Raw genomic sequence first — 24,610 nt, 5'->3', positions numbered from 1 at the left:
TATGAGCTTTGAGACCTTGGAAATCATCTAGATATGCTCCATGATTTTACAGACGGGGATAATGAAACCCAAAGAGGTTGACTCGCCTTAAAAGGCTGCAAGAGGAAAAGCAGAGGCCTGACTCTAGATCTTGCAGTTCCCAAACCAGTGGTTTTCCTCTACTTCTTAAGGCACAAGGAACAGTGTTAATCACAGCACAAAATCTTACTTCAGAAGAAATTTGATCAAAGATTTAGCTTGGAGAAAACTGTCCCGGGTATCAATTTATATTTATTTTCTAAAGATGAACAATCTGTAAACTTTAAGTCTGCTCCAAAACATACTAGTAAAAATTATTAAACTCTATGAGTAAAACCTCAATAGATAAACCGTACAATAATTTTGTAAAGTCATGGATAAAAAAAAACATGGTTTGAATAGCCATTCGAAAGGCCAAAAACTACTAAAGGGATAGTGAAGAAATTATCTTTGGGGAATGAAAGGAAACCATTTGAGAAGCTTGAATTAGCCCTTGATTTGTGAATGAATTTTTCAGAAGGGGAGCCATACTCCAGTGCTCAGAAGATCAAAGAAAGATGCACACTTAACTCATCTTTTTAAGGGAAATGATTGAAAAGTAAAGTGATAACAGACATTTTCAGAAAGAGCACCGGGTGTACACCTAGAATCAAAACGTAAGTAGCAATGTGTTTATGTTATTTTACAGTTTATGAAACTATTTCATCACACAATTTCACTTAATCCTTATGATAAACCTGTAAGTTTTCAGAGTAAGTGATACTATGCTTTTGTACAAAAGGAACTAATGCTCAGATACGTTAAATGATCTGTGAGTCATACCGTTCATGGCAGATATAGGACTTGAATCCAGATGTCCTGATTTCACACCATATATATCTCTAGCTGTTACCTCAAACCTGGATATATGTAGGGATTCAATACTATGCATCTATTTGCCAACACTTCTGGAAGTTACTACTACAAACTTCAGAGGTGATGGAGAACTTGGTGCTTTACGTTTTAAGCTATAAAACTGTTATCTCCAGGACCACTTTCTATAAGCCTTACCTTCACATCAAAGGAAGGCTTGAAGAGCTTGTCCTTGGACAGAAACTTGGATGGTGTGTCCAGGCATAATGAGGGCTCCTTCTGAAGTGGCTGTCCTGCTGCAGGGGAGGCTGAAGCCTGTCCGGAGTGCTGTGAGATCACCGCATGGAAAGCTTTACTCTGAAAGCGGTTCATATCTAAAGGTGTAATGGCTGTTTTTCTGTGAGTTTCCAGGTCTGTGACAGGATGCTCTGGAGTATCTGGATTTAGATTCACCCCGCTTGTTGTTTCAGTTTCCAAACTTTGTTCTAGAGATTTAAAATGAAAAGAAACAAATGTGAGCCACTAATGTCTTTTGTGTCTAAAGAGGCACACAAGAAGTGATGTTTTTACATCTTATTGTGAGTTTTCATGTGAATTCTCAAGTATACTTCAAACCACAAAGTTATATACCTACTTTCAAAGAAACAAACCAGACAATATACTAAAATATGTGTTGAATTAGACAAGTACATCAACTGAAAGAAATAATTAATGAAATTAGATTTCCTGTTTCATCTTGTTGTAACTTGAAATATTCTCAATAAACCTCATAATTTGCCCAAAATTATATAAATAATGTCATCTTAGTCAATGGCAGAGTAAAAAAGAAAATCCCAATTACATGCACTCAGAGTTAACAACTACGGTCAGGTTTTTGGAAAGTGCTTAATGAAGTTTTAATATTACTTTGCCTGCATTGTAAAATTTCCAGGTTGTCTAAATAAAGTAGTAAGTATGGGCTTCCCTGGTGGTGCAGTGGTTGAGAGCCCGCCTGCCGATGCAGGGGACATGGGTTCGTGCCTTGGTCCGGGAAGATCCCACATGCCGCGGAGCGGCTGGGCCCGTAAGCCATGGCCGCTGAGCCTGCGCATCCGGAGCCTGTGCTCCACAACGGGAGAGGCCACAATAGTGAGAGGCCCGCGTACCGCAAAAAAAAAAAAAAGTAGTAAGTAATAGCTTTGAGAAGCTTCCCTGAAGTTTGCCCAGGGATGCCATCATCTTACAAGAGAGGCTACTGTGTCCTCCCATCCTGCCTCCTACCTTTTTTCAACATTTAACAAATACACTTATTAGACGGCTGCTCCATGCCAGGCCCAATCTAGACAATGAAAATATATAATGCAAAAGACACATGTACTCCTTGCCTTTTCAGAGCTTATGGTTGAGCGGGGAAACATGAAAGTAAACTAGAACGGTAACACTGGGATGAGAGCTACAAAAGGCCAGGGTGTTATGGCAAGACAAAGGCCATACTTGGTGAGTCAAGGAAGGCTTTCCAGGGAAAGTGATATCCAAGTCGAGAAATGAAAGATAAGGAGGAACAGGCTAGCATGAAGCAGGCAAGAGATAACATGCAAAAGTCCAAAGATAAGGAATAGAGAGCACTTTACTCACAAGACGTGTCAGTATGAGCCACTGAAGGAACAGTAAATGGGATCTAAGCTCATTAGCCTTCAAACACTGAGACCCTAGAATGCTCCTATATTGTTCTGTACCCTCTAGCTTTCAGATAGTGCCTACACTTGATAGTACAGATACAAATTAAACATTTGTGCTATGAACGCATATTTATTTTGCCCCACACCCCCAATAATGAGTGCCCAAGAGTGGCTCACATGAAAGGGAGAAATTTTAATGACCTGTCCTAAAAATAAGTTTTAGCACATTCATATCCCAGAAACCATCAAATTGTAAAAAAATATAGATAAAAGGACAAAAGTATTAACCTTCTTTAGGTGAATTTTTGATCAGAAAATGGCTTTCATTTGCTCTCTTTCCCAATCTAGCAGTCTCCAACAGCCAAGCTATAGTGACCGCTGGTAAATTCCACTTCTTGGCAGCTTCATATTTAGAACCACCTGGTTCTTTCAATACAAGATGTGTACTGGCAAACATGCCTTTCTTTGCATTGGATTTGCGAACGAAGAATTCTTGAACACTGAAAGTTACATTTAAAGAAAAGCAAATGTCATGTGCACAATTAGCCAGCAAAGTAAGAATGAAGTTTCTAATACAATGGTTTTGTTAGAGTTCTGAATATAAGAAAATACTCACAGATTAAAAGTTGGCTCTATTTCTTAAATTAAGCTAATCCCCTTACAAGTGCTTACTCTAGAATGAAATTAAACTTTTTATAAAAACATAAGCAAATTAAACTAGACTTACAAGAAATAACCAGAAAAACCATCTATTTAATTAGTCATCACCCATCCACCTTGTCTTTCCTCCCAAAAGAAGGCAGCATGGAACAACTATGGAAGCAAAGGAAGAATATGAATAACACATTATATCTTTTAGCCCACTACAACTTCTCCAAGTATTTTCACATATCTCATTCGATCCTCTCAATATTTGTGAAATACCAATATTTTACAAATTATTGTAAAAATACGACCTGAGAAAAGATGCAGAGAAATTAAACGCCTTCCTCATGATCACAGAATATTAAAGGAAATATGGGGGCAAAAACAGAATATGAGATATAAACAGAATTGTCTTTTCTTTTAGGACTTCTGGGTTTTAGGTCTAGATCCCCACTTTTAAGATGTTTTTAATATTCCACATTTTTCCTAGTACTTTCATGGATTCATTTTTCACATTTAACCCACTGATGAATTAATTTGGTACTTATTTTGGGATGAGATGTTGCTCCAACTTTACTGAACCATATTTATTAAATAAACCATCTCTTCCTCAGTAAGTTGAAATATCACTTTTATCATATACCAAATTCCTGTTTGTGTTTAGGTCTATTTCTAGACTTTCTGCCTGTTCACTGAACTTTCTGCTACTTGCAGACACACTATTTTATCTAGTGAGGTTTACAAAATATATTTAAATAACTATTCTATTTCAGAATTTTTATGACTTTCCTGCTTGCTAATATTTTCTTTGAATTTAAGAATTAGTTTGCTTATTGCCCTCTCTAAAAAATTTCTTTATAACGTTTAGTCTTCCTGTCCAAGAACAGATACATCTTTCATACTGTTTAAGTCTTATTTATTTCCCTCAATCGCATTTTACAAGTTTCTGTAGCTCTTCCAAGTTTCCCTTTAAAATTTTTTTAAAAATCGAAGTATAGTTGACATACAATATTATATTAGTTTCAGGTGTACTACGTAGTGACTCGACATTTAAATGCATTACAAATGATCAACACCAAAAGTATAGAAGCCATCTGTCAACATACAAAGCTAGTACAGTATTACTTTTTTCCTTATGCTGAATATTACATCCCCATGACTTTTTAACTTTATAACTGGAATTCTGTACCTGTTAATCCCCTTCACCTTCCCCTCTGGTGACTACTAATTTGTTCTCTATATCTAATTTGTTCTCTATGAGTCTATTTTGGTTTTATTTTGTTTGCTCCTTTGTTTTGTTCTTTTAGATTCCACATCATGTTGCTACGTGTTTTATCTCTTATTCCAGATTTAGTAAGAGACCTTTGTTTTCATTAGCTCTTCTAACTGGTTGTACATATGAAGGTCAGTGACTTCTGTATATTAATAGTCTACATAACCACTTTGCTGAATTTTTCTGTGAGCACCACTTTAGTCTGTTGCCATATTTTGTTATTGTTATTTGTTACAATTTCAGTTTTTTCCAAAAGCTTACTGTTTGGTATAATCCAAGTACACAACACAGCAAAAAAGGAAATATACAATTTAATGAATTATCATAAGATGAAAACCCTTATATCAACCACCCACGTCAGAAGACAGAATCTAACCAGTCACTCCAGAGCCTCTCCAACGTGCCTCTTCTCAGTTACTAACCCCCTTCCCTCCCTTGCTAACAGTAGCCACTATTTGGATATTTACGATCATCACTTCCTTACTTTTCTTTTGTTTTATCACATAGTGCATCTTTAAACACTACATTTAATTTTTTATGTCTTTTATCTTGCAGGTTCCCTCTTCTTTCCTTGCCCCCTTGTTGAAGACACTATAATGTAGAGTTATCTCAGAGTCTGGATTTTGCTGATTGTATTGCTGTGCTGTAGTAGAACATGTTATTCTCCTGTATTTCCTATAATTCAGTAGTTGAATCTAGGTTTTATTAGATTGAGGTTTCATTATTTTGCTAAGACTACTTCAAGGTGGTGACGTATTCTTCACAAGGAAGCATATGTCCGGTTTTCTCTTTAGTATGTGATTAACTGTTGGTTTTCAATGCCTAGAATCTTTCATTTATTAGGAGTCACAATCTTATCATTCCTTTTTCACTTATTTGTTGGAATACTTCTATAAAGGGAAATCGTCTCATCCATTATTATGGTACTCTGATACAGACTGTATAGGAAAGGCAGGATAAATACTTGATCCTTTCTCTTTATTTACCAGCTTTCAAAATAATGAGTTGGTTTCCTAGCATCCTTCAAACATGACCAATTAGCTTAGTTTGTTTGGTGCCACTATGAAGTTATGATTTAAACATTATTTGATGTGTCTGGATCCACTGCTATTATTATCTCTAGTGACAACTTTTCCTGTCTTTGGCCAGTGGAGGTCCTTTTGACACAACCCTTCCTACTAGTCTTCAATAATATATCAATACTTGCCCTCTGTTCTGACAAAATGTTCCATACTCACTGGTATCTTTTCTGCCCCAGACCTAGAACTGATCATTTCTTTAAGCTTTAGTTTCTTTTAGTGGGAAGTGGTATTTTAAGGTCACAATGTGGGCACTGGTGTTGCTTGTTACTATCAGGTTGATAATGATTTCTAGGCTTAAAAGTGGTTTTGAATTCCTCTTTGAACCAAGAGTTACTAAAAAGTTCTAAAATGCTGAGTTGATAAAGTCTTTTCATTTTCTATTTCTCCTACTCATTTCTAATTTTGGGGGTTTTTTTTTGTACTGTGATTACAGAATATGGTCTCCACTCTTTCTACTTCAGGGAACTTACTGAGGTTTTCTTTGTGGCCAATTTCTATACAGGCAACGTTTATGAGTGTTCCACAGGTGCTTGAAATGGTATGGTCACTGTTTTAGAGTGTATAGCTAACTATGCTGTTTAAATCTGTATCCTTTCTTGTTTTCCATTTGACCTGTCATGAGGTAAAAGGTGGGAATTAAAGTCTCTTACAATTAATGTTTCTGCTGATTCCTCATTGAATTTCCTGCTGTTTTTGTTCTATGAATGGTAGTCATGCTCTATTTGGTATATACATATTTTTTACCTTCAGTGTAAATAGCACTCTTTATTTACAGTGCTCTTCTTTTTCCTGTTTAATGCCTTTTGATTTGAATCCAAACTTGTCTGATGTTAAAACTGCAACACTCTCTTTTCTTTTGATATATCTTTGCCCATCTTTTTTTTTCCCCAAATGTTCTGAATCATTTAGGTTTAGATGTGTCTCTTGTTTAAAAGCATTTTAAGTGCTGCTTAATGATATAATCTAAAAGAACTTTTCCTTTAATGTAAAGTTTAGTTCATTTATATTTATTTATATAATGAGTTTTCTACTTCCTTTTTAAACAGCCACCATTAAAGTTCACTTACAGGTTGGGCTAATCTGGATTTTGGAACTTTAAAATTCATTTTCTTTCTCCCAAAGTATTCATTATTTCTGCTTAACATTCGCACTGCAGAAAAACAATGAATGTACACTGAAAAAGAATAAATCATCCAGATGGCATATGGAAGGGAATAAATAATGCTTAGATAAGCAACACTCAATAATGACCCACGTATCAGCTTTAAATATTCCCTTTCCTGGTAGGTAAGCATTAACACCTGGAGCCTTAACATTTGCCAGGCATCCGTCTAACAGCATTCTCCCTCTCCCACTTTGAGCCATCACATAGATATGCAACACACTCCTCATAAATATTATAAAGACACCCAGTGAAATCCTAATTTGAATGCTCTTCTATAAGTCAAAACAAATAAAAAGTACACCAAGACAGCAGGTACACTAAAAATACTACATACCTTGCTCCAAGGCGATTTGCTAAGAATGTCAACGAATCTTTTTCAGCTCCTGCACACTGGCTGAATGAAAGAACACAATCCTCTAAAGGAGTCATTCCTGCCATTACTGGGACTGGTGTGAAGAGAGGATTTGACTTTGGATCAGTTAAAGTCTGATAGTCTATACAAGTTACCTTTCAAAAACAAGAGAAACAATAACATCAACCTGAAATAAGTGACTAGTGGTTAACACTGGTTCAGTTACAGTAACAGTAATTTTAGTTTAGATGAAAACCAATTTTACTTTCATATAAATGTGTATATATGCTCATTCTCAACACATTTAAAATTATAACATTAAAGAAATACATTCACACCAATCCATTATATAGGATGTTAAAATCAGTCAGATTTATCATCGAATTTATTGAATTTTGCTTAAAATTTAATTTCTTCCAATGTATTATCACTTTTTCTCTTTGCAAGTCGAAAAATAAATCAATGATGAAATTATTAGTGATAAGCCAACAAGATGGAATAATACAAAAGTGTATGTCATGTTTTGGTAGTAAGAAAACTAGGAAAATTGAAATAATATGAGATGACCTGGAGTAACTTCCTAAGAAGGAACACTGCTGGTGTGGCCCCTCTATTCTACCAGGATTAGGACCAAGAAGCTTGCATAGTTTATTATTTACACTTTCCATTGTTAAAAGCAAAATCCAGACAGTGCTCAAACCCAAATACCAATTTACTGAAACTGAGCTGCCTAAGAAATAAACGTGTACTCCTAGTTTCAGACATCCTTCAATACTATATTTCAACTGCTACAGTGTTTTCTTACCAGCCACGTATTTGTAACAACTTCTCCCACAGTTGCCTGTACTTCACACCCCAGCAGAGGAACCACAGCATAATCAGCAACAACTCTGCTCTGAAGTGACACAATTTTTCCAGCATTTTCTCTTATGATAGTTGCAATATTAAATTCATTTTCATTAGTAAAACCTAAAATAAGAAAACTCTTTTGGCTAAATAAACCTTCTTCAGTAATTGTAGAAGCATCAGGGAGGCAATGACTGACGGAAGACTGGTTTTCTTCTTGCAGAGAAATATGAGTAGAATCAATAAGGGGCTCCACATGAGCAGAATCATTAAAGGGCCCAACTTCAGACTGCGCAACTTCAACTGGAACAGAAAAAGAAATGTTTTCTAACAGGTAGTTTATTTTATAAAGTTTATTTCCTAGTAAGGATATTAAGGTAACATGGAACCTGAGAACTGTGACCACACATATAAAACTAAGGCTTTATAAGTATACAATGAAGAAAGAATATGAACCATCCCATTCTCTGGGTTCCCAGGAGTGATATCAGTATTACTATCCTAGGACAACAGCAATCACGTTACTAATCTAAGTATTACCAGTATACTAGAAAACTCTAATTAGTTGAAAATTATGAAGCTCCAATAACTCCATGGGCCTGTTTGAGTTCTGAAACTGGTTCAGATAATTCACAACAGAATTAAAAAAATATCATTAAGGAAAAACTGGAAGCAACAGGCCTAAGTGGTCAAGCCCATCACATGGAAATAACTGAATAAATGCAATAATAAGAGAATTATGGTTACTTCCCTTTCAAAAATTTCTAAAAAGTTTTATAATGAAATTGGAGCTATTTAGCTTCTATACAGATTCTTAAGAAAACAACTGATCAAGGACCCAACAGTCTCAACAATTTCATTTCAGGATAAAGTTGGCTTATAAATGGGTAGTAGAAGAAAAAAACAGATATTTTAAAATATAAATGTCAATAATGAAAATGCAGCTGCTGCCAGTGTCCTAGTCCTCATGGTGAGACACAGCTACCCCCTGCCTCTGCAGGAGACCTTCCAACACTAGCAGGGTGTTATACACTGGAAAAGTCCTGGTTTAAAAATAAAGGGATTAGGAGAGGGCAGACAGCAGAAGCAAGAAGAACTACAGTCCTGCAGCCTGTGGAACTAAAACCACATTCACAGAAAGACAGACAAGACGAAAAGGCAGAGGGGGCTTCCCTGGTGGCGCAGTGGTTGAGAGTCCGCCTGCCGATGCAGGGGACACGGGTTCGTTCCCCGGTCCAGGAAGATCCCACATGCCGCAGAGCGGCTGGGCCCGTGAGACATGGCCGCTGAGCCTGCGCGTCCGGAGCCTGTGCTCCGCAACGGGAGAGGCCACAACAGTGAGAGGCCCACATACCGCAAAACAAAAACAAACAAACAAACACACAAAAAAGGCAGAGGGCAATGTACCAGATGAAGGAACAAGATAAAACCCCAGAAAAACAACTAAATGAAGTAGAGATAGGCAACCTTCCAGAAAAAGAATTCAGAATAATGATAGTGAAGATGACGCAGGACCTTGGAAAAAGGATGGAGGCAAAGATTGAAAAGATGCAAGAAATGTTTAACAAAGACCTAGGAGAATTAAAGAACAAACAAACAGAGATGAACAATACAATAATTGAAATGAAAAATACACTGGAAGGAATCAACAGCAGAATAACTGAGGTAGAAGAATGGATAAGTGACCTGGAAGACAGAATGGTGGAATTCACTGCTGTGGAACAGAATAAAGAAAAAAGAATGAAAAGAAATGAAGACAGACTAAGAGACCTCTGGCACAACATTAAATGCAACATTCGCATTATAGGGGTCCCAGAAGGAAAAGAGAGAGAAAAAGAACCCGAGAAAATATTTGAAGAGATTATAGTCAAAAACTTCCCTAACATGGGAAAGGAAATAGCCACGCAAGTCCAGGAAGCACAGAGACTCCCATACAGGATAAACCCAAGGAGAAACACGCCGAGACACACAGTAAGCAAATTGGCAAAAATTAAAGACAAAGAAAAATTATAGAAAGCAACAAGGGAAAAACGACAACATACAAGGGAACTCAAATAAGGTTAAAAGCTGATTTCTCAGCAGAAACTCTAAAAGCCAGAAGGGAGTGGCATGACATATTTAAAGTGATGAAAGGGAAGAACTTAAAACCAAGATTACTCTACCCGGCAAGGATCTCATTCAGATTCCATGGAGAAATCAAAAGCTTTACAGACAAGCAAAAGCAAAGAGAATTCAGCTCCACCAAACCAGCTCTACAACAAATGCTAAAGGAACTTCTCTAAGTGGGAAACACAAGAGAAAAAAGGACCTACAAAAACAAACCTAAAACAACTAAGAAAATGGTAACAGGAACATACATAATAGATAATTCCCTTAAACGTGAAGGGATTAAATGCTCCAAGCAAAAGACACAGGCTCGCTGAATGGATACAAAAACAAGACCCATATATATGCTGTCTACAGGAGACCCACTTCAGACCTAGGGACACATACAGACTGGAAGTGAAGGGATGGAAAATGATATTCCATGCAAATGGAAATCAAAAGAAAGCTGGAGTAGCAATACTCATATCTGATAAAATAGACTTTAAAACAAAAAATGTTACAAGAGACAAGGAAGGACACTACATAATGATCAAGGAATCAATCCAAAAAGAAGATATAACAATTATAAATATATATGCACCCAACACAGGAGCACCTCAATACGTAAGGCAACTGCTAACAGCTATAAAAGAGGAAATCGACAGTAACACAATAATAGTGGGGGGACTTCCCTGGTGGTGCAGTGGTTAAGAATCCGCCTGCCAATGCAGGGAACACGGGTTTGAGCCCTGGTCCAGGAAGATCCCACATGCCGCAGAGTAAGTAAGCCAGTGCGCCACAACTACTGAGCCTGCTATCTAGAGCCCGTGAGCCACAACTACTGAGCCCATGTGCCACAAGTACTGAAGCCTGTGCACCTAGAGCCCATGCTCTGCAACAAGAGAAGCCACTGCAATGAGAAGCCCGTGCACCGCAACGAAGAGTAGCCCGCTCCCCGCAACTAGAGAAAGCCCGCGCACAGCAACGAAGACCCAATGTGCCAAAAATAAAAAAATTAATTAATAAAAATAATAACAGTGGGGGACTTTAACACCTCACTTAACCAATGGACTGATCATCCAAACAGAAAATTAATAAGGAAAAACAAGCTTTAAATGACACAATACACCAGATATATTTATAGGACACTCCATCCAAAACCAGCAGATTACAGTTTATTCTCAAGTGTGCACAGAAGATTCTCCACGATAGATCACATCTTGGGTCACAAACCAAGCCTCAGTAAAGTTAAGAAAACTGAAATAGTATCAAGCACCTTTTCCAACCACAACACTATGAGATTAGAAATCAATTACAGAGAAAAAAACCGTAAAAACCACAAACACATGGAGGCTAAACAATACGTTACTAAACGACCAAGAGATCACTGAAGAAATCAAAGAGGACATTAAAAAATACCTAGAGACAAATGACAATAAAAACATGACAATCCAAATCCTATGGGATGCAGCAAAAGCAGTTCTAAGAGGGAACCTTATAGCAATAGAATTGTACCTCAAAAAGAACCAAACATCTCAAATAAACAATCTAACCTTACACCTAAAACAACTAGAGAAAGAAGAACAAACAAAACCCAAAGTTAGCAGAAGGAAAGAAATCATAAAGATCAGAGCAGAAATAAATGAAACAGAAACAAAGAAAACAATAGCAAAGATCAATAAAACTAAAAGCTGGTTCTTTGAGAAGATAAACATAATTGATAAACCATTAGCCAGACTCATCAAGAAAAGTGGGAGAGGACTCAAATCAATAAAATTAGAAATGAAAAAGGAGACATTACAACAGACACTGCAGAAATACAAAGCACCCTAAGAGACTACTACAAGCAACTCTATATGCCAATAAAATGGACAACCTGGAAGAAATGGAAATATTCTTAGAAAGGTATGACCTTCCAAGACTGAACCAGGAAGAAACCGAAAATATGAACAGACCAATCACAAGTAATGAAATTGAAACTGTAATTAAAAATCTTCCAACAACAACAATAACAACAACAAAAATCTTCCAACAAACAAAAGTCCAGGACCAGATGGCTTCACAGGTGAATTCTATCAAACATTTAGAGAAGAGCTAACACCCATCCTTCTCAAACTCTTCCAAAAAATTGCAGAGGAAGGAACACTTCCAAACTCATTCTATGAAGCCACCATCATCCTGATACCAAAACAGACAAAGATACTACAAAAAAAGAAAGTTACAGACCAATATCACTGATGAATATAGATGCAAAAGTCCTCAACAAAATACTAGTAAACAATCCAACAACACATTAAAAGGATCATACACCATGATCAAGTGGGATTTATCCCAGGGATGCAAGGATTCTTCAGTATATGTAAATCAATCAATTTGATACACCACATTAACAAATTGAAGAAGAAAAACCATATGATCATCTCAATAGATGCAGCAAAAGCTTTTGACAAAATTCAACACCCATTTATGATAAAAACTCTCCAGAAAGTGGGCATAGAGGAAATGTACCTCAGCATAATAAAGGCCATATACGACAAACCCACAGCAAACATCATTCTCAATGGTGAAAAACTGAAAGCATTTCCTCTAAGATCAGGAACAAGACAAGGATATACACTCTCACCACTATTATTCAACATAGTTTTGGAAGTCCTAGCCACAGCAGTCAGAGAAGAAAAAGAAATAAAAGAAATACAAATTGGAAAAGAAGTAAAACTGTCACTGTTTGCAGATGACATGATACTATACATAGAGAATCCTGAAGATGCCACCAGAAAACTACTAGAGCTAATCAATGAATTTGGTAAAGTTGCAGGATACAAAATTAATGTACAGAAATCTCTTGCATTCCTATACACTAATGATGAAAAATGTGAAAGAGAAAATAAGGAAACACTCCCATTTACCACTGCAACAAAAAGAATAAAATACCTAGGAATAAGCCTACCTAGGGAGACAAAAGACCTGTATGCAGAAAAGTATAAGACACTGATGAAAGAAATTAAAGATTAAACAAACAGATGGAGACATATACCACGTTCTTGGATTGGAAGAATCAATATTGTGAAAATGACTATACTACCCAAAGCAATCTACAGATTCAATGCAACCCCTATCAAATTACCAATGGCATTTTTTATAGAACTAGAACAAAAAAATCTTAAAATTTGTATGGAGACACAAAATACCCCAAATAGCCACAGTGGTCTTGAGGGAAAAAAACGGAGATGGATGAATCAGGCTCCCTGACTTCAGACTACACTACAAAGCTACGGTAATTAAGACAATATGGTACTGGCACAAAAACAGAAACATAGATCAATGGGACGGGATAGAAAGCACAGATGTAAACCCACACACCTACGGTCAACTAATCTATGACAAAGGAGGCAAGGATATACAATGGAGACAGTCTCTTCAGTAAGTGGTGCTCGGAGAACTGGACAGCTACATGTAAAAGAATGAAATTAGAACACTCCCTAACACCATACACAAAAATAAACTCAAAATGGATTCGAGACCTAAATGTAAGACCAGACACTATAAAATTCTTGGAGGAAAACATAGGAAGAACATTCTTTGACATAAATCACAGCAAGGCCTTTTTTGATCCACCTCCTAGAGTAATGGAAATAAAAACAAAAATAAACAAATGGGACCTAATGAAACTTAAGTTTTTGCACCGCAAAGGAAACTACAAACAAGATGAAAAGACAACCCTCAGAATGGGAGAAAATATTTGCAAACGAATCAATGGACAAAGGATTAATCTCCAAAATATATAAACAGCTCATGCAGCTCAATATTAAAAAAAAAACAACCCAACCTAAAAATGGGCAGAAGACCTAAATAGACATTTCTCCAAAGAGGACATATAGATGGCCAAGAAGCACATGAAAAGCTGCTCAATATCACTAATTATTAGAGAAATGCAAATCAAAACTACAGTGAGGTATCACACCTCACAGCAGTTAGAATGGGTATCATCAGAAAATCTACAAACAACAAATGCTGGAGAGGGTGTGGAGAAAAGGGAACCCTCTTGCACTGTTGGAGGGAATGTAAATTTATGCAGTCACTATGGAGAACAGTATGGAGGGTCCTTAAAAAACTAAGAATAGCATTACCATATGACCCAGCAATCCCACTACTGGGCATACACCCAGAGAAACCATAATTCAAAAAGACGCATGCACCCCAGTGTTCATTGCAGCACTATTTACAATCGCCAGGACATGGAAACAACCTAAATGCCCATCAACAGATGAATGGATAAAGAAGATGTGGTACATATATACAATGGAATATTACTCAGCCATAAGAAGGAACGAAACTGGGTCATTTGTAGAGATGTGGATGGATCTAGAGACTGTCATATGGAGTGAAGTAAGTCAGAAAGAGAAAAACAAATATCGTATATTAACACATATATGTGGAATCTAGAAAAATGGTACTGATGAACCGGTTTGCAGGGCAGAAAATGAGACACAGATACAGTGAACAAACGTATGGACACCAAGGGGGGAAAGTGGCGGGGAGGGGGTGGAGGTGGGGTGGTGTGATGAATTGGGAGATTGGGATTGACATGTATACACCAATATGTATAAAATGGATAACTAATAAGAGCCTGCTGTATAATAAAATAAATCAAATTAAATTAAAAAAATAAAGAGATTAGGAGCAGTTGCTCTACTGACTTGCTGTATAAAAAGAAAAAGAAAATGCATTCCCTAATATGCAATAAATATTATGAAATCAATGCTAAAAGTTTAAGAGGTAAAAACTTAGTATGTTTTTGAAAACTCTAGTGGTGCTGTGTTGAAGGGTAATGTCTTACAGCAGAGATAGGCAAACTACAGCCTAGGGGCCAAAGTGGGCCCATGGCCTGTGTATTATTGTTTTTACATTTTTAAATGGTTGCAAAAACAAAACAAAACAAAATAGAATGTGTGACAGAGGCAGAATGTGGCTGGCAAAGTCACAAAATATTTACTGTCTGGCCTTTTACAAAACAGTTTGCCAAGCCCTGCTTCATGGGATTCCAACAAGCCTGGAAGGTATTCAAGGATTCTTAACATTTATTTATATAGGCACTGTGCCTAAGTGCTTTACATGCATGTAATTAATGATCATGATACTATTAGGCTCATTCTATTGCTGTATCTATACCCTTTCTTCAAGAAGAATACCAGGCTTAAAGAGGTTATGTAACTTACCTAAAGTCATACAGTTATTAGGTGGCAGAAATGAGATATAAACCGAAGTCTGTCTGACTCCAGGGTCCATAACGTTATAGTGCCATCTTCTTATTTCTATCTTCATCTCCAACAGACACGATCATTTTCACTTTTAAACTAATTACTGTTTATATATACTTTAATTCCTACTTAATACAAGTATTTAAATTGCTCTTACTGACACTCTGAAGAAGCAGTTTTGTCTAGCGCATTACTGATCAGTAGGTGAGGAGACTCTATGACCCTCAGTTTCATATTACAAGGAATAAGGGATAACAGTATATTTATAATTTATAGAGATGTATGAGGATGAATAAGCTTAGATGGAAATAAAGGTGACATGATACTATAAAACATTTTGGAAAGTAGTTTTAAAAATAGATATTTCTAATATAAAATGTAAAAACAAAATATTTTGCCATTAGAATTGTTCACAATCACATCTAGGAGGAAAAAAAACTTTGTTTGATGTCTATATATAAGTGGTGAGATAGGAAGAAGGAAGAAGCCCAGGGGAATTTTAGACGACTATAAAAACAAACTAGAAATACTAAGTTTTATAAATGATAAGTAAAACCCTGAAGTTATTAAAGACTCAGAATAAATTAACATGTTCTACAGTAGTTCTTCCCATTTATTTTAGAAATAAAACCCTTTCTCAAATAGATGTCATTTGGTAGCCCAATAGACTACCGAATAATAATAGGCTTTTTGACAAGACTATTATTGAAAAAGCTCTCTCAAATCAAAAGTAATTTTAAGAGGTAACTGAAAATACTTGATTACATTCTTCTAAATTTGATGCTTGGGGATTCACTGAGATTTACTGTCACTAAATCCTTTCAAAGTCAGTAGACTACTAGCTGCTTTAGAAAGGAAGGTTTGAGAAACCAACTGCCTGCCTCCAGCAAGTACCCTTGTTGAAGGATAATGCATAAAACTACTTCCAGTCAATCTGTGGCTTCTTTATACTAGAATATCCTAAAAAATTAGGATGATCTGATATGATACACTACTAAAGCATAAGCAAGTGGTCTGACAAAAGTCAATTCTGCAGTACACCATGAAGAGAAACAGTGTGGATAAAAAAATAAGAATACTGAAAGTTCCCTTCTAGAAATATGGTAGGCTAGGTATTCAAAACCCACTCACTAAAAACACCTAAAATACAGGATGAAATATTAAAGGTATCCTTATAAATACATAGCTGAGTTTATAAGAAAGCAAGAGAAATTCTCAAGGGCTAAAAATGAAGTAGTAGCATGAATTCAGATCATTAAGTGATTACTAAAGCTAACGATTAACATCTATTTTGGCAGTGACCTATACCCTTAGTATTTAAGGATATCACATAGAGGGATAGGAGTCAAGCCTTTGATCTCACACAAATTAGACGTGGGGCAGAGTATACCTTACCACTCAGAAACACTAAAGGGAAATGCCTTCAGTGAAAATGTCGACCAAAACCCAATCAACCACCACCACCACCAAGTCCACCCTGCAAAAGGAGATGACAAGTACACTTTATTTTTCTGAGGCACAGAAGAACATTTATGAAAACCACTTTCTAAACACCTCATAGACCAAAGATACGATAAAATTAGAAACTTGAACAATTACAAAAATGCTATATAAAAGATCTTTTGAAATATAACTGAGTTACTACTTTCAGAGAAATCTACTGACATAAACACTTAGATAAAAAGACTACAAAAAAACAAATTGTGCAACTTAAGAAATCAGAAGAAAAAAGAGAAGAAAAAAAAGAGTAAGACAATAAATTAATGAAACAAAAACAAAAATCAAACTTGGTTTGTTAAAAAGACTAATGAAACTGGTGTTTAAATCTCCTAGAAAATATAGCTTACCAAAACTTATTCAGGAAAAAGTAGAACAATGAAATAGTTTCATATCCATTAAATAAATCCGTACTATAAAATCAGGCCAGGCCGTTAGACCAGGCCGTTAGACAGATGAGTTTCATCACATATTCAAGTATAAGGGAACTCGAATCATACATAAACTGAGATTAAAGAAAAAAAAAATCGTACATAAACTGAGATTGAAGAAAAAAAAAAAAGTAACTCACCAATCCATTTTATCAATAATAACAAAACCCAACAAGGACAACAGGAAAAGGAAAATTATAGGCCAATATCACACCGAATAGATAAAATCCTAAATAAAATATTAGTAAACTGAACACAGTAAAAAAAAGATGAATATGTCATATCCAGAAGAAGTTAAACTTGATTTAACAATGTAAAATCTACTAATGCAATTTACCACACCAAGGAGAAAAAACCATATAATTCTAATGAGCAGAGGAAAAGTACATAATACCCAGATCACAGCCCTAAAGAATAAAAACTACAAAACTTTTAGAAGAAAACATACAAGAAAAGCATCATTACATTAGATTTGGCAATGATTTCTTAATTATGGCACCAAAAACACAGGCAATGAGAAAACAATAGATAAATTGGACTTCATCACAATTAAAACTTTTGTCCATCACAGAACACAGGGTGAAAAGGCTACCCAAAGAATGGGTGAAAATATATGCAAATCATATATCTGATAAGGGATCAATATTCAAAATACATAAAGAACTCCTACTACTCAGGAACAAAAAAATCAACCCAATTGAATAAACATTTCTCCAAAGAAGATTTATAGATGGCCAATAAAAACATGAAATGATGCTCAATGTCACTAATCATCAGGGAAATGCAAATCAAAACCACCAGTGAGATACCACTTCATACCCATCAGGATGATGTTTATTAAAAAAAAGCAGAAAATACAATATGTTGGTAAGGATGTGGAGAAACTGGAACCCCTGTGCACTGCTGGTGAGAATGTAAAGTGGTACACCACTGTGGAAAACAGCAAGGTGGTTTCCCAAAAAATTAAACATAGAATTACCATATGACTTATGAATTCCACTTCTGGGACTGTATCTAAAAGAAATGAAAGCAGGGACTTGAACAGATACCTGTACAGCGACGTTCACAGCACCATTATTTACAAAAGCCAACCACAGAGAAAACTCAAGTGTCCATCAACAGAAAGGAAGAGACAATTCCAACATACAATGAACTATTATTCAACTTTAATAAGGAATGAAATTCTGACACATGCTAAAACATGGATGAAACTTGAGGACATTATGGTAAGTGAAATAAGACACAAAAGGACAGATACTGTATGAGTCCATTTATATGAGCTACCTAGAATGGGCAAATTCAAAGACAGAAAATAGAATGGTGGTTGCCAGGGACTGGGCGGAGGTAGGAATACAGAGTTACTATTTAATGGCTATAATGTTTCACTTTGGGAAGATAAAAAACTTCTGGCATGAATGGTAACGATGGTGGCACAATAGTGTGAATATAGTACCACTAAATTGTACACCTAAAAATAGTGAAAATGGTAAATTTTATGTTAGGCATATTTTACCACAATTTTTAAAAACTCAATACCCAGAGAGAGGAGGAAGATGGCGGAAGAGTAAGACGTGGAGTTCACCTTCCTCCCCACAGATACATCAGAAATACATCTACACGTGGAACAACTCCTACAGAACACCTACTGAACGCTGGCAGAAGACCTCAGACCTCCCAAAAGGCAAGAAACTCCCCACGTACCTGGGTAGGGCAAAAAAAAAAAAGAATAAACAGAGACAAAAGAATAGGGACGGGACCTGCACCAGTGGGAGGGAGCCATGAAGGAGGAAAGGTTTCCACACACTAGAAGCCCCTTCACGGGCGGAGACTGCGGGTGGCGGGGTGGGGGGAGCTTCAGAGCCGCGGAGGAGAGAACAGCCACAGGGGTCCGGAGGGCAAAGCGGAGAGATTACCGCACAGAGAATCGGTGCCGACCAGCACTCACCAGCCCGAGAGGCTTGTCTGCTCACCCGCTGGGGCAGGCGGGGCTGGGAGCTGAGGCTCGGGCTTCGGTCGGAGCGCAGGGAGAGGACTGGCAGCGTGAAAACAGCCTGACGTGGTTCGTGCACCACGGCTAACCGGGAGGGAGTCCGGGAAAAAGTCTGGACCTGCCAAAGAGGCAAGAGACTTTTTCTTCCCTCTTTGTTTCCTGGTGCGCGAGGAGAGGGGATTAAGAGCACTGCTTAAAGGAGCTCCAGAGATCGGCGCGAGCAGCAGCGCGGACCCCACAGACGGGCATGAGACGCTAAGGCTGCTGCTGCCGCCACCAAGAAGCCTGGGTGCGAGCACAGGTCACTCTCCACACCTCTCTTCCAGGGAGCCTGTGCAGACCTCCACTGACAGGGTCCAGGGACCCAGGGACAACTTCCCCGGGGGAACGCACGGTGCGCCTCAGGCTGGTGCAACGTCACGCCGGCCACTGCTGCCACAGGTGCACCCCGCACTCTGTGCCCCTCCCTCCCCCCGGCCTGAGTGAGCCAGAGCCCCCGAATCAGCGGCTCCTTTAACCCCGTCCTGTCTGAGCGAAGAACAGATGCCCTCCAGCGACCTACACGCAGAGGCAGGGCCAAATCCAAACCTGAACCCTGGGAGCTGTGCAAACAAAGAAGAGAAAGGGAAATCTCTCCCAGCAGCCTCAGGAGCAGTGGATTAAATCTCCACAATCAACATGATGTACCCTGCATCTGTGGAACACCTGAAGAGACAACGAATCATCCCAAATAGAGGAGGTGGACTTTGAGAGCAAGATATATTATTTTTTCCCCTTTTCAGCTTTTTCTGAGTATGTGTACGCTTCTGTGTGAGATTTTGTCTGTATAGCTTTGCTTTCACCATTTGTCCTAGGGTTCTATCCATCCATTTTTTTTTTTTACTTAAAAAAATTTTTTTCTTAATAATTTTTTTTATTTTATTATACCTTATTTTATTTTCTTCTATCCTTTCCTTCCTCCTTCCCTCCCTCTCTTTCTTTCTACTTTTTCTCCCTTTTATTCTGAGCAGTGTGGATGAAAGGCTCTGGTGCTGCAGCCAGCAGTCAGTGCTGTGACTCTGAGGTGGGAGAGCCAACTTCAGGACACTGGTCCACAAGAGACCTCCCAGCTCCACGTAATATCAAATGGCAAAAATCTCCCAGAGATCTCCATCTCAACACCAACACCCAGCTTCACTCGACGACCAGCAAGCTACAGTGCAGGACACCCTATGCCAAACAACTAGCAAGACAGGAACACAACCCCATCCATTAGCAGAGAGGCTGCCTAAAATCATAATAAGTCCACAGACACCCCAAAACACACCACCAGACGTGGACCTGCCCACCAGAAAGACAAGATCCAGCCCCATTCACCAGAACACAGGCACTAGTGCCCTCCACCAGGAAGCCTACACAACCCACTGAACCAACTTTAGCCACTGGGGACACACACCAAAAACAACGGGAACTACGAACCTGCAGCCTGCAAAAAGGAGACCCCAAACACAGTAAGTTAAGCAAAATGAGAAGACAGAAAAACACACAGCAGATGAAGGAGCAAGATAAAAACCCACCAGACGTAACAAATGAAGAGGAAATAGGCAGCCTACCTGAAAAAGAATTCAGAATAATGGTAGTAAAGATGATCCAAAATCTTGGAAATATAATAGACAAAATACAAGAAACATTTAACAAGGACCTAGAAGAACTAAAGATGAGACAAGCAACAATGAACAACACAATAAATGAAATTAAAAATACTCTAGAAGGGATCAATAGCAGAATAACTGAGGCAGAAGAACGGAAAGGGACCTGGAAGATAGAATACTGGAAATAACTACTGCAGAGCAGAATAAAGAAAAAAGAATGAAAAGGACTGAGGACAATCTCAGAGACCTCTGTGACAACATTAAACGCACCAACATTCGAATTATAGGGGTCCCAGAAGAAGAAGAGAAAACGAAAGGGACTAAGAAAATATGTGAAGACATTATAGTTGAGAACTTCCCTAATATGGGAAAGGAAATAGTTAATCAAGTCCACCAAGCACAGAGAGTCCCATACAGGATAAATCCAAGGAGAAACACGTTAAGACGCATATTAATCAAACTGTCAAAAGTTAAATACAAAGAAAACATTAAAAGCAGCAAGGGAAAAACAACAAATAGCACACAAGGGAATCCCCATAAGGTTAACAGCTGATCTTTCAGCAGAAACTCTGCAAGCCAGAAGGGACTGGCAGGATATATTTAAAGTGATGAAGGAGAAAAACCTGCAACCAAGATTACTCTACCCAGCAAGGATCTCATTCAGATTTGATGGAGAACTTAAAGCCTTTGCAGACAAACAAAAGCTGAGAGAGTTCAGCACCACCAAACCAGCTCTACAACAAATGCTAAAGGAGCTTCTCTAGGCAAGAAACACAAGAGAAGGAAAAGACCTATAATAACAAACCCAAAACAATTAAGAAAATGGGAATAGGAACATACATATCGATAATTACCTTAAATGTAAATGGATTAAATGCTCCCACCAAAAGACACAGACTGGCTGAATGGATACAAAAACAAGACCCATAGATATGCTGTCTACAAGAGACCCACTTCAAACCTAGAGACACATACAGACTGAAAGTGAAGGGATGGAAAAAGATATTCCATGCAAATGGAAACCAAAAGAAAGCTGGAGTAGCAATTCTCATATCAGACAAAATAGACTTTAAAATAAGGACTATTAGAAGAGACAAAGGACACTACATAATGATCAAGGGATCGATCCAAGAAGAAGATATAACAATTTTAAGTATCTATGCACCTAACATAGGAGCACCTCAATACATACATACAGCCATAGAAAGGGAAGTCGACAGTAACACGTTCATAGTAGGGGACTTTAACACCCCACTTTCACCAATGGACAGATCATCCAAAATGAAAATAAATAAGGAAACACAAGCTTTAAATGATACATTAAACAAGATGGACTTAATTGATATTTATAGGACATTCCATCCAAAATCAACAGAATACACTTTTTTCTCAAGTGCTCATGGAACATTCTCCAGGATAGATCATATATTGGGTCACAAATCAAGCCTTGGTAAATTTAATAAAACTGAAATTGTATCAAGTTTCTTCTCCGACCACAATGCTATGAGACTAGATATCAATTAGAGTAAAAGATCTGTAAAAAATACAAACACATGGAGGCTAAACAATACACTACTTAATAACGAAGTGATCACTGAAGAAATCAAAGAGGAAACCAAAAAATACCTAGGAACAAATGACAATGGAGACATGACGACCCACAACCTATGCGATGCAACAAAAGCAGTTCTAAGAGGGAGGTTTATAGCAATACAATCCTATCTTAAGAAACAGGAAACATCTCAAATAAACAACCTAACCTTGCACCTAAAGCAATTAGAGAAAGAAAAACAAAAAAACCCCAAAGTTAGCAGAAGGAAAGAAATCACAAAGATCAGATCAGAAATAAATGAAAAAGAAATGAAGGCAATGATAGCAAAGATCAATAAAACTGAAAGCTAGTTCTTTGAGAAGATAAACAAAATTGATAAACCATTAGCCAGACCCATCAAGAAAAAAAGGGAGAAGACTCAAATCAATAGAATTAGAAATGAAAAAGGAGAAGTAACAACTGACACTGCAGAAATACAAAAGGTCATGAGAGATTACTACAAGCAACTCTATGCCAATCAAATGGACAACCTGGAAGAAATGGACAAATTCTTAGAAATGCACAACCTGCCAAGACTGAATCAGGAAGAAATGGAAAATATGAACAGGCCAATCACAAGCACTGAAATTGAAACTGTGATTAAAAATCTTCCAACAAACAAAAGCCGAGGACCAGATGGCTTCACAGGCGAACTCTATCAATCATTTAGAGAAGAGCTAACACCTATCTTTCTCAAGCTCTTCCAAAATACAGCAGAGGGAGGAACACTCCCAAACTCATTGTACGAGGCCACCATCACCCTGATACCAAAACCAGACAAGGATGTCACAAAGAAAGAAAACTACAGGCCAATAACACTGATGAACATAGATGCAAAAATCCTCAATAAAATACTAGCAAACAGAATCCAACAGCACATTAAAAGGATCATACACCATGGATCAAGTGGCGTTTATTCCAGGAATGCAAGGATTCTTCAATATATGCAAATCAATCAATGTGATACACCATATTAACAAACTGAAGGAGAAAAACCATATGGTCATCTCAACAGATGCAGAGAAAGCTTTTGACAAAATTCAACACCCATTTATGATAAAAACGCTCCAGACTAGGCATAGAGGGAACTTTCCTCAACATAATAAAGGCAATATATGACAAACCCACATTCAATATCATCCTCAATAGTGAAAAACTGAAAGCATTTCCACTAAGATCAGGAACAAGAGAAGGTTGCCCACTCTCACCACTCTTATTCAACATAGTTTTGGAAGTTTTAGCCACAGCAGTCAGAGAAGAAAAGGAAATAAAAGGAATCGAAATCAGAAAGGAAGTAAAGCTGTCACTGTTTGCAGAGGACATAGAGAATCCTAAAGATGCTACCAGAAAACTACTAGAGCTAATCAATGAATTTGGTAAAGTAGCAGGATACAACATTAATGCACAGAAATCTCGGGCATTCCTATACACTAATGATGAAAAATCTGAACGTGAAATCAAGAAAACACTCCCATTTACCATTGCACAAAAAGAATAAAATATCTAGGAATAAACCTACCTAAGGAGACAAAAGACCTGTATGCAGAAAATTATAAGACACTGATGAAAGAAATTAAAGATGATACAAACAGATGGAGAGATATACCACGTTCTTGGGTTGGAAGAATCAACATTGTGAAAATGACTCCACTACCCAAAGCAATCTACAGATTCAATGCAATCCTTAGCAAACTACCACTGGCATTTTTCACAGAACTAGAACAGAAAATTTCACAATTTGTATGGAAACACAGAAGACCCCGAATAGCCAAAGCAATCCTGAGAACGAAAAACGGAGCTGGAGGAATCAGGCTTCCTTACTTCAGACTATACTACAAAGCTACAGTGTCAAGAGAGTACGGTACTGGCACAAAAACAGAAATATAGATCAACGGAACTGGATAGAAAGCCCAGAGATAAACCCACGCACATATGGCCACCTTATCTTTGATAAAGAAGGCAGAAATGTACAGTGGAGAAAGGACAGCTCAGTAAGTGGTGCGGGGAAAACTGGACAGGTACATGTAAAAGTATGAGATTAGATCACTCCCTAACACCATACACAAAAATAAGCTCAAAATGGATTAAAGACCTAAATGTAAGGCCAGAAACTATCAAACTCTTAGAGGAAAACAGGCAGAACACTCTATGACATAAATCACAGCAAGATCCTTTTTGACCCACCTCCTAGAGAAATGGAAATAAAAACAAAAATAAACAAATGGGACCTAATGAA

The 24,610-nt window shown here is 37.5% G+C and overlaps 1 protein-coding gene across 2 annotated transcripts in view; it reads right to left on the bottom strand.

Annotated features, from left to right (window-relative positions):
* Positions 1-24,610, bottom strand: part of TOPBP1 (DNA topoisomerase II binding protein 1) — a 78,145-nt gene that overhangs the window by 31,594 nt on the left and 21,941 nt on the right. For both annotated transcript variants that reach the window (XM_029214660.1, XM_029214661.1), the window contains exons 11-14: positions 7,851-8,194; positions 7,028-7,200; positions 2,817-3,028; positions 1,069-1,355 (exon numbers count right to left, since the gene is read on the bottom strand). In XM_029214660.1, the coding sequence (XP_029070493.1) occupies positions 1,069-1,355; positions 2,817-3,028; positions 7,028-7,200; positions 7,851-8,194 (1,016 nt within the window). The remainder of the gene's footprint in view (positions 1-1,068; positions 1,356-2,816; positions 3,029-7,027; positions 7,201-7,850; positions 8,195-24,610) is intronic.

The sequence above is a fragment of the Monodon monoceros genome, unplaced genomic scaffold (assembly GCF_005190385.1).
Source record: "Monodon monoceros isolate NGI ecotype Baffin Bay Population unplaced genomic scaffold, NGI_Narwhal_1 Super_Scaffold_11, whole genome shotgun sequence".
NCBI lineage: Eukaryota > Metazoa > Chordata > Mammalia > Artiodactyla > Monodontidae > Monodon > Monodon monoceros.
Note: the sequence above shows the minus strand (reverse complement) of the source record. Positions and strands in the feature narration are given on the sequence as shown.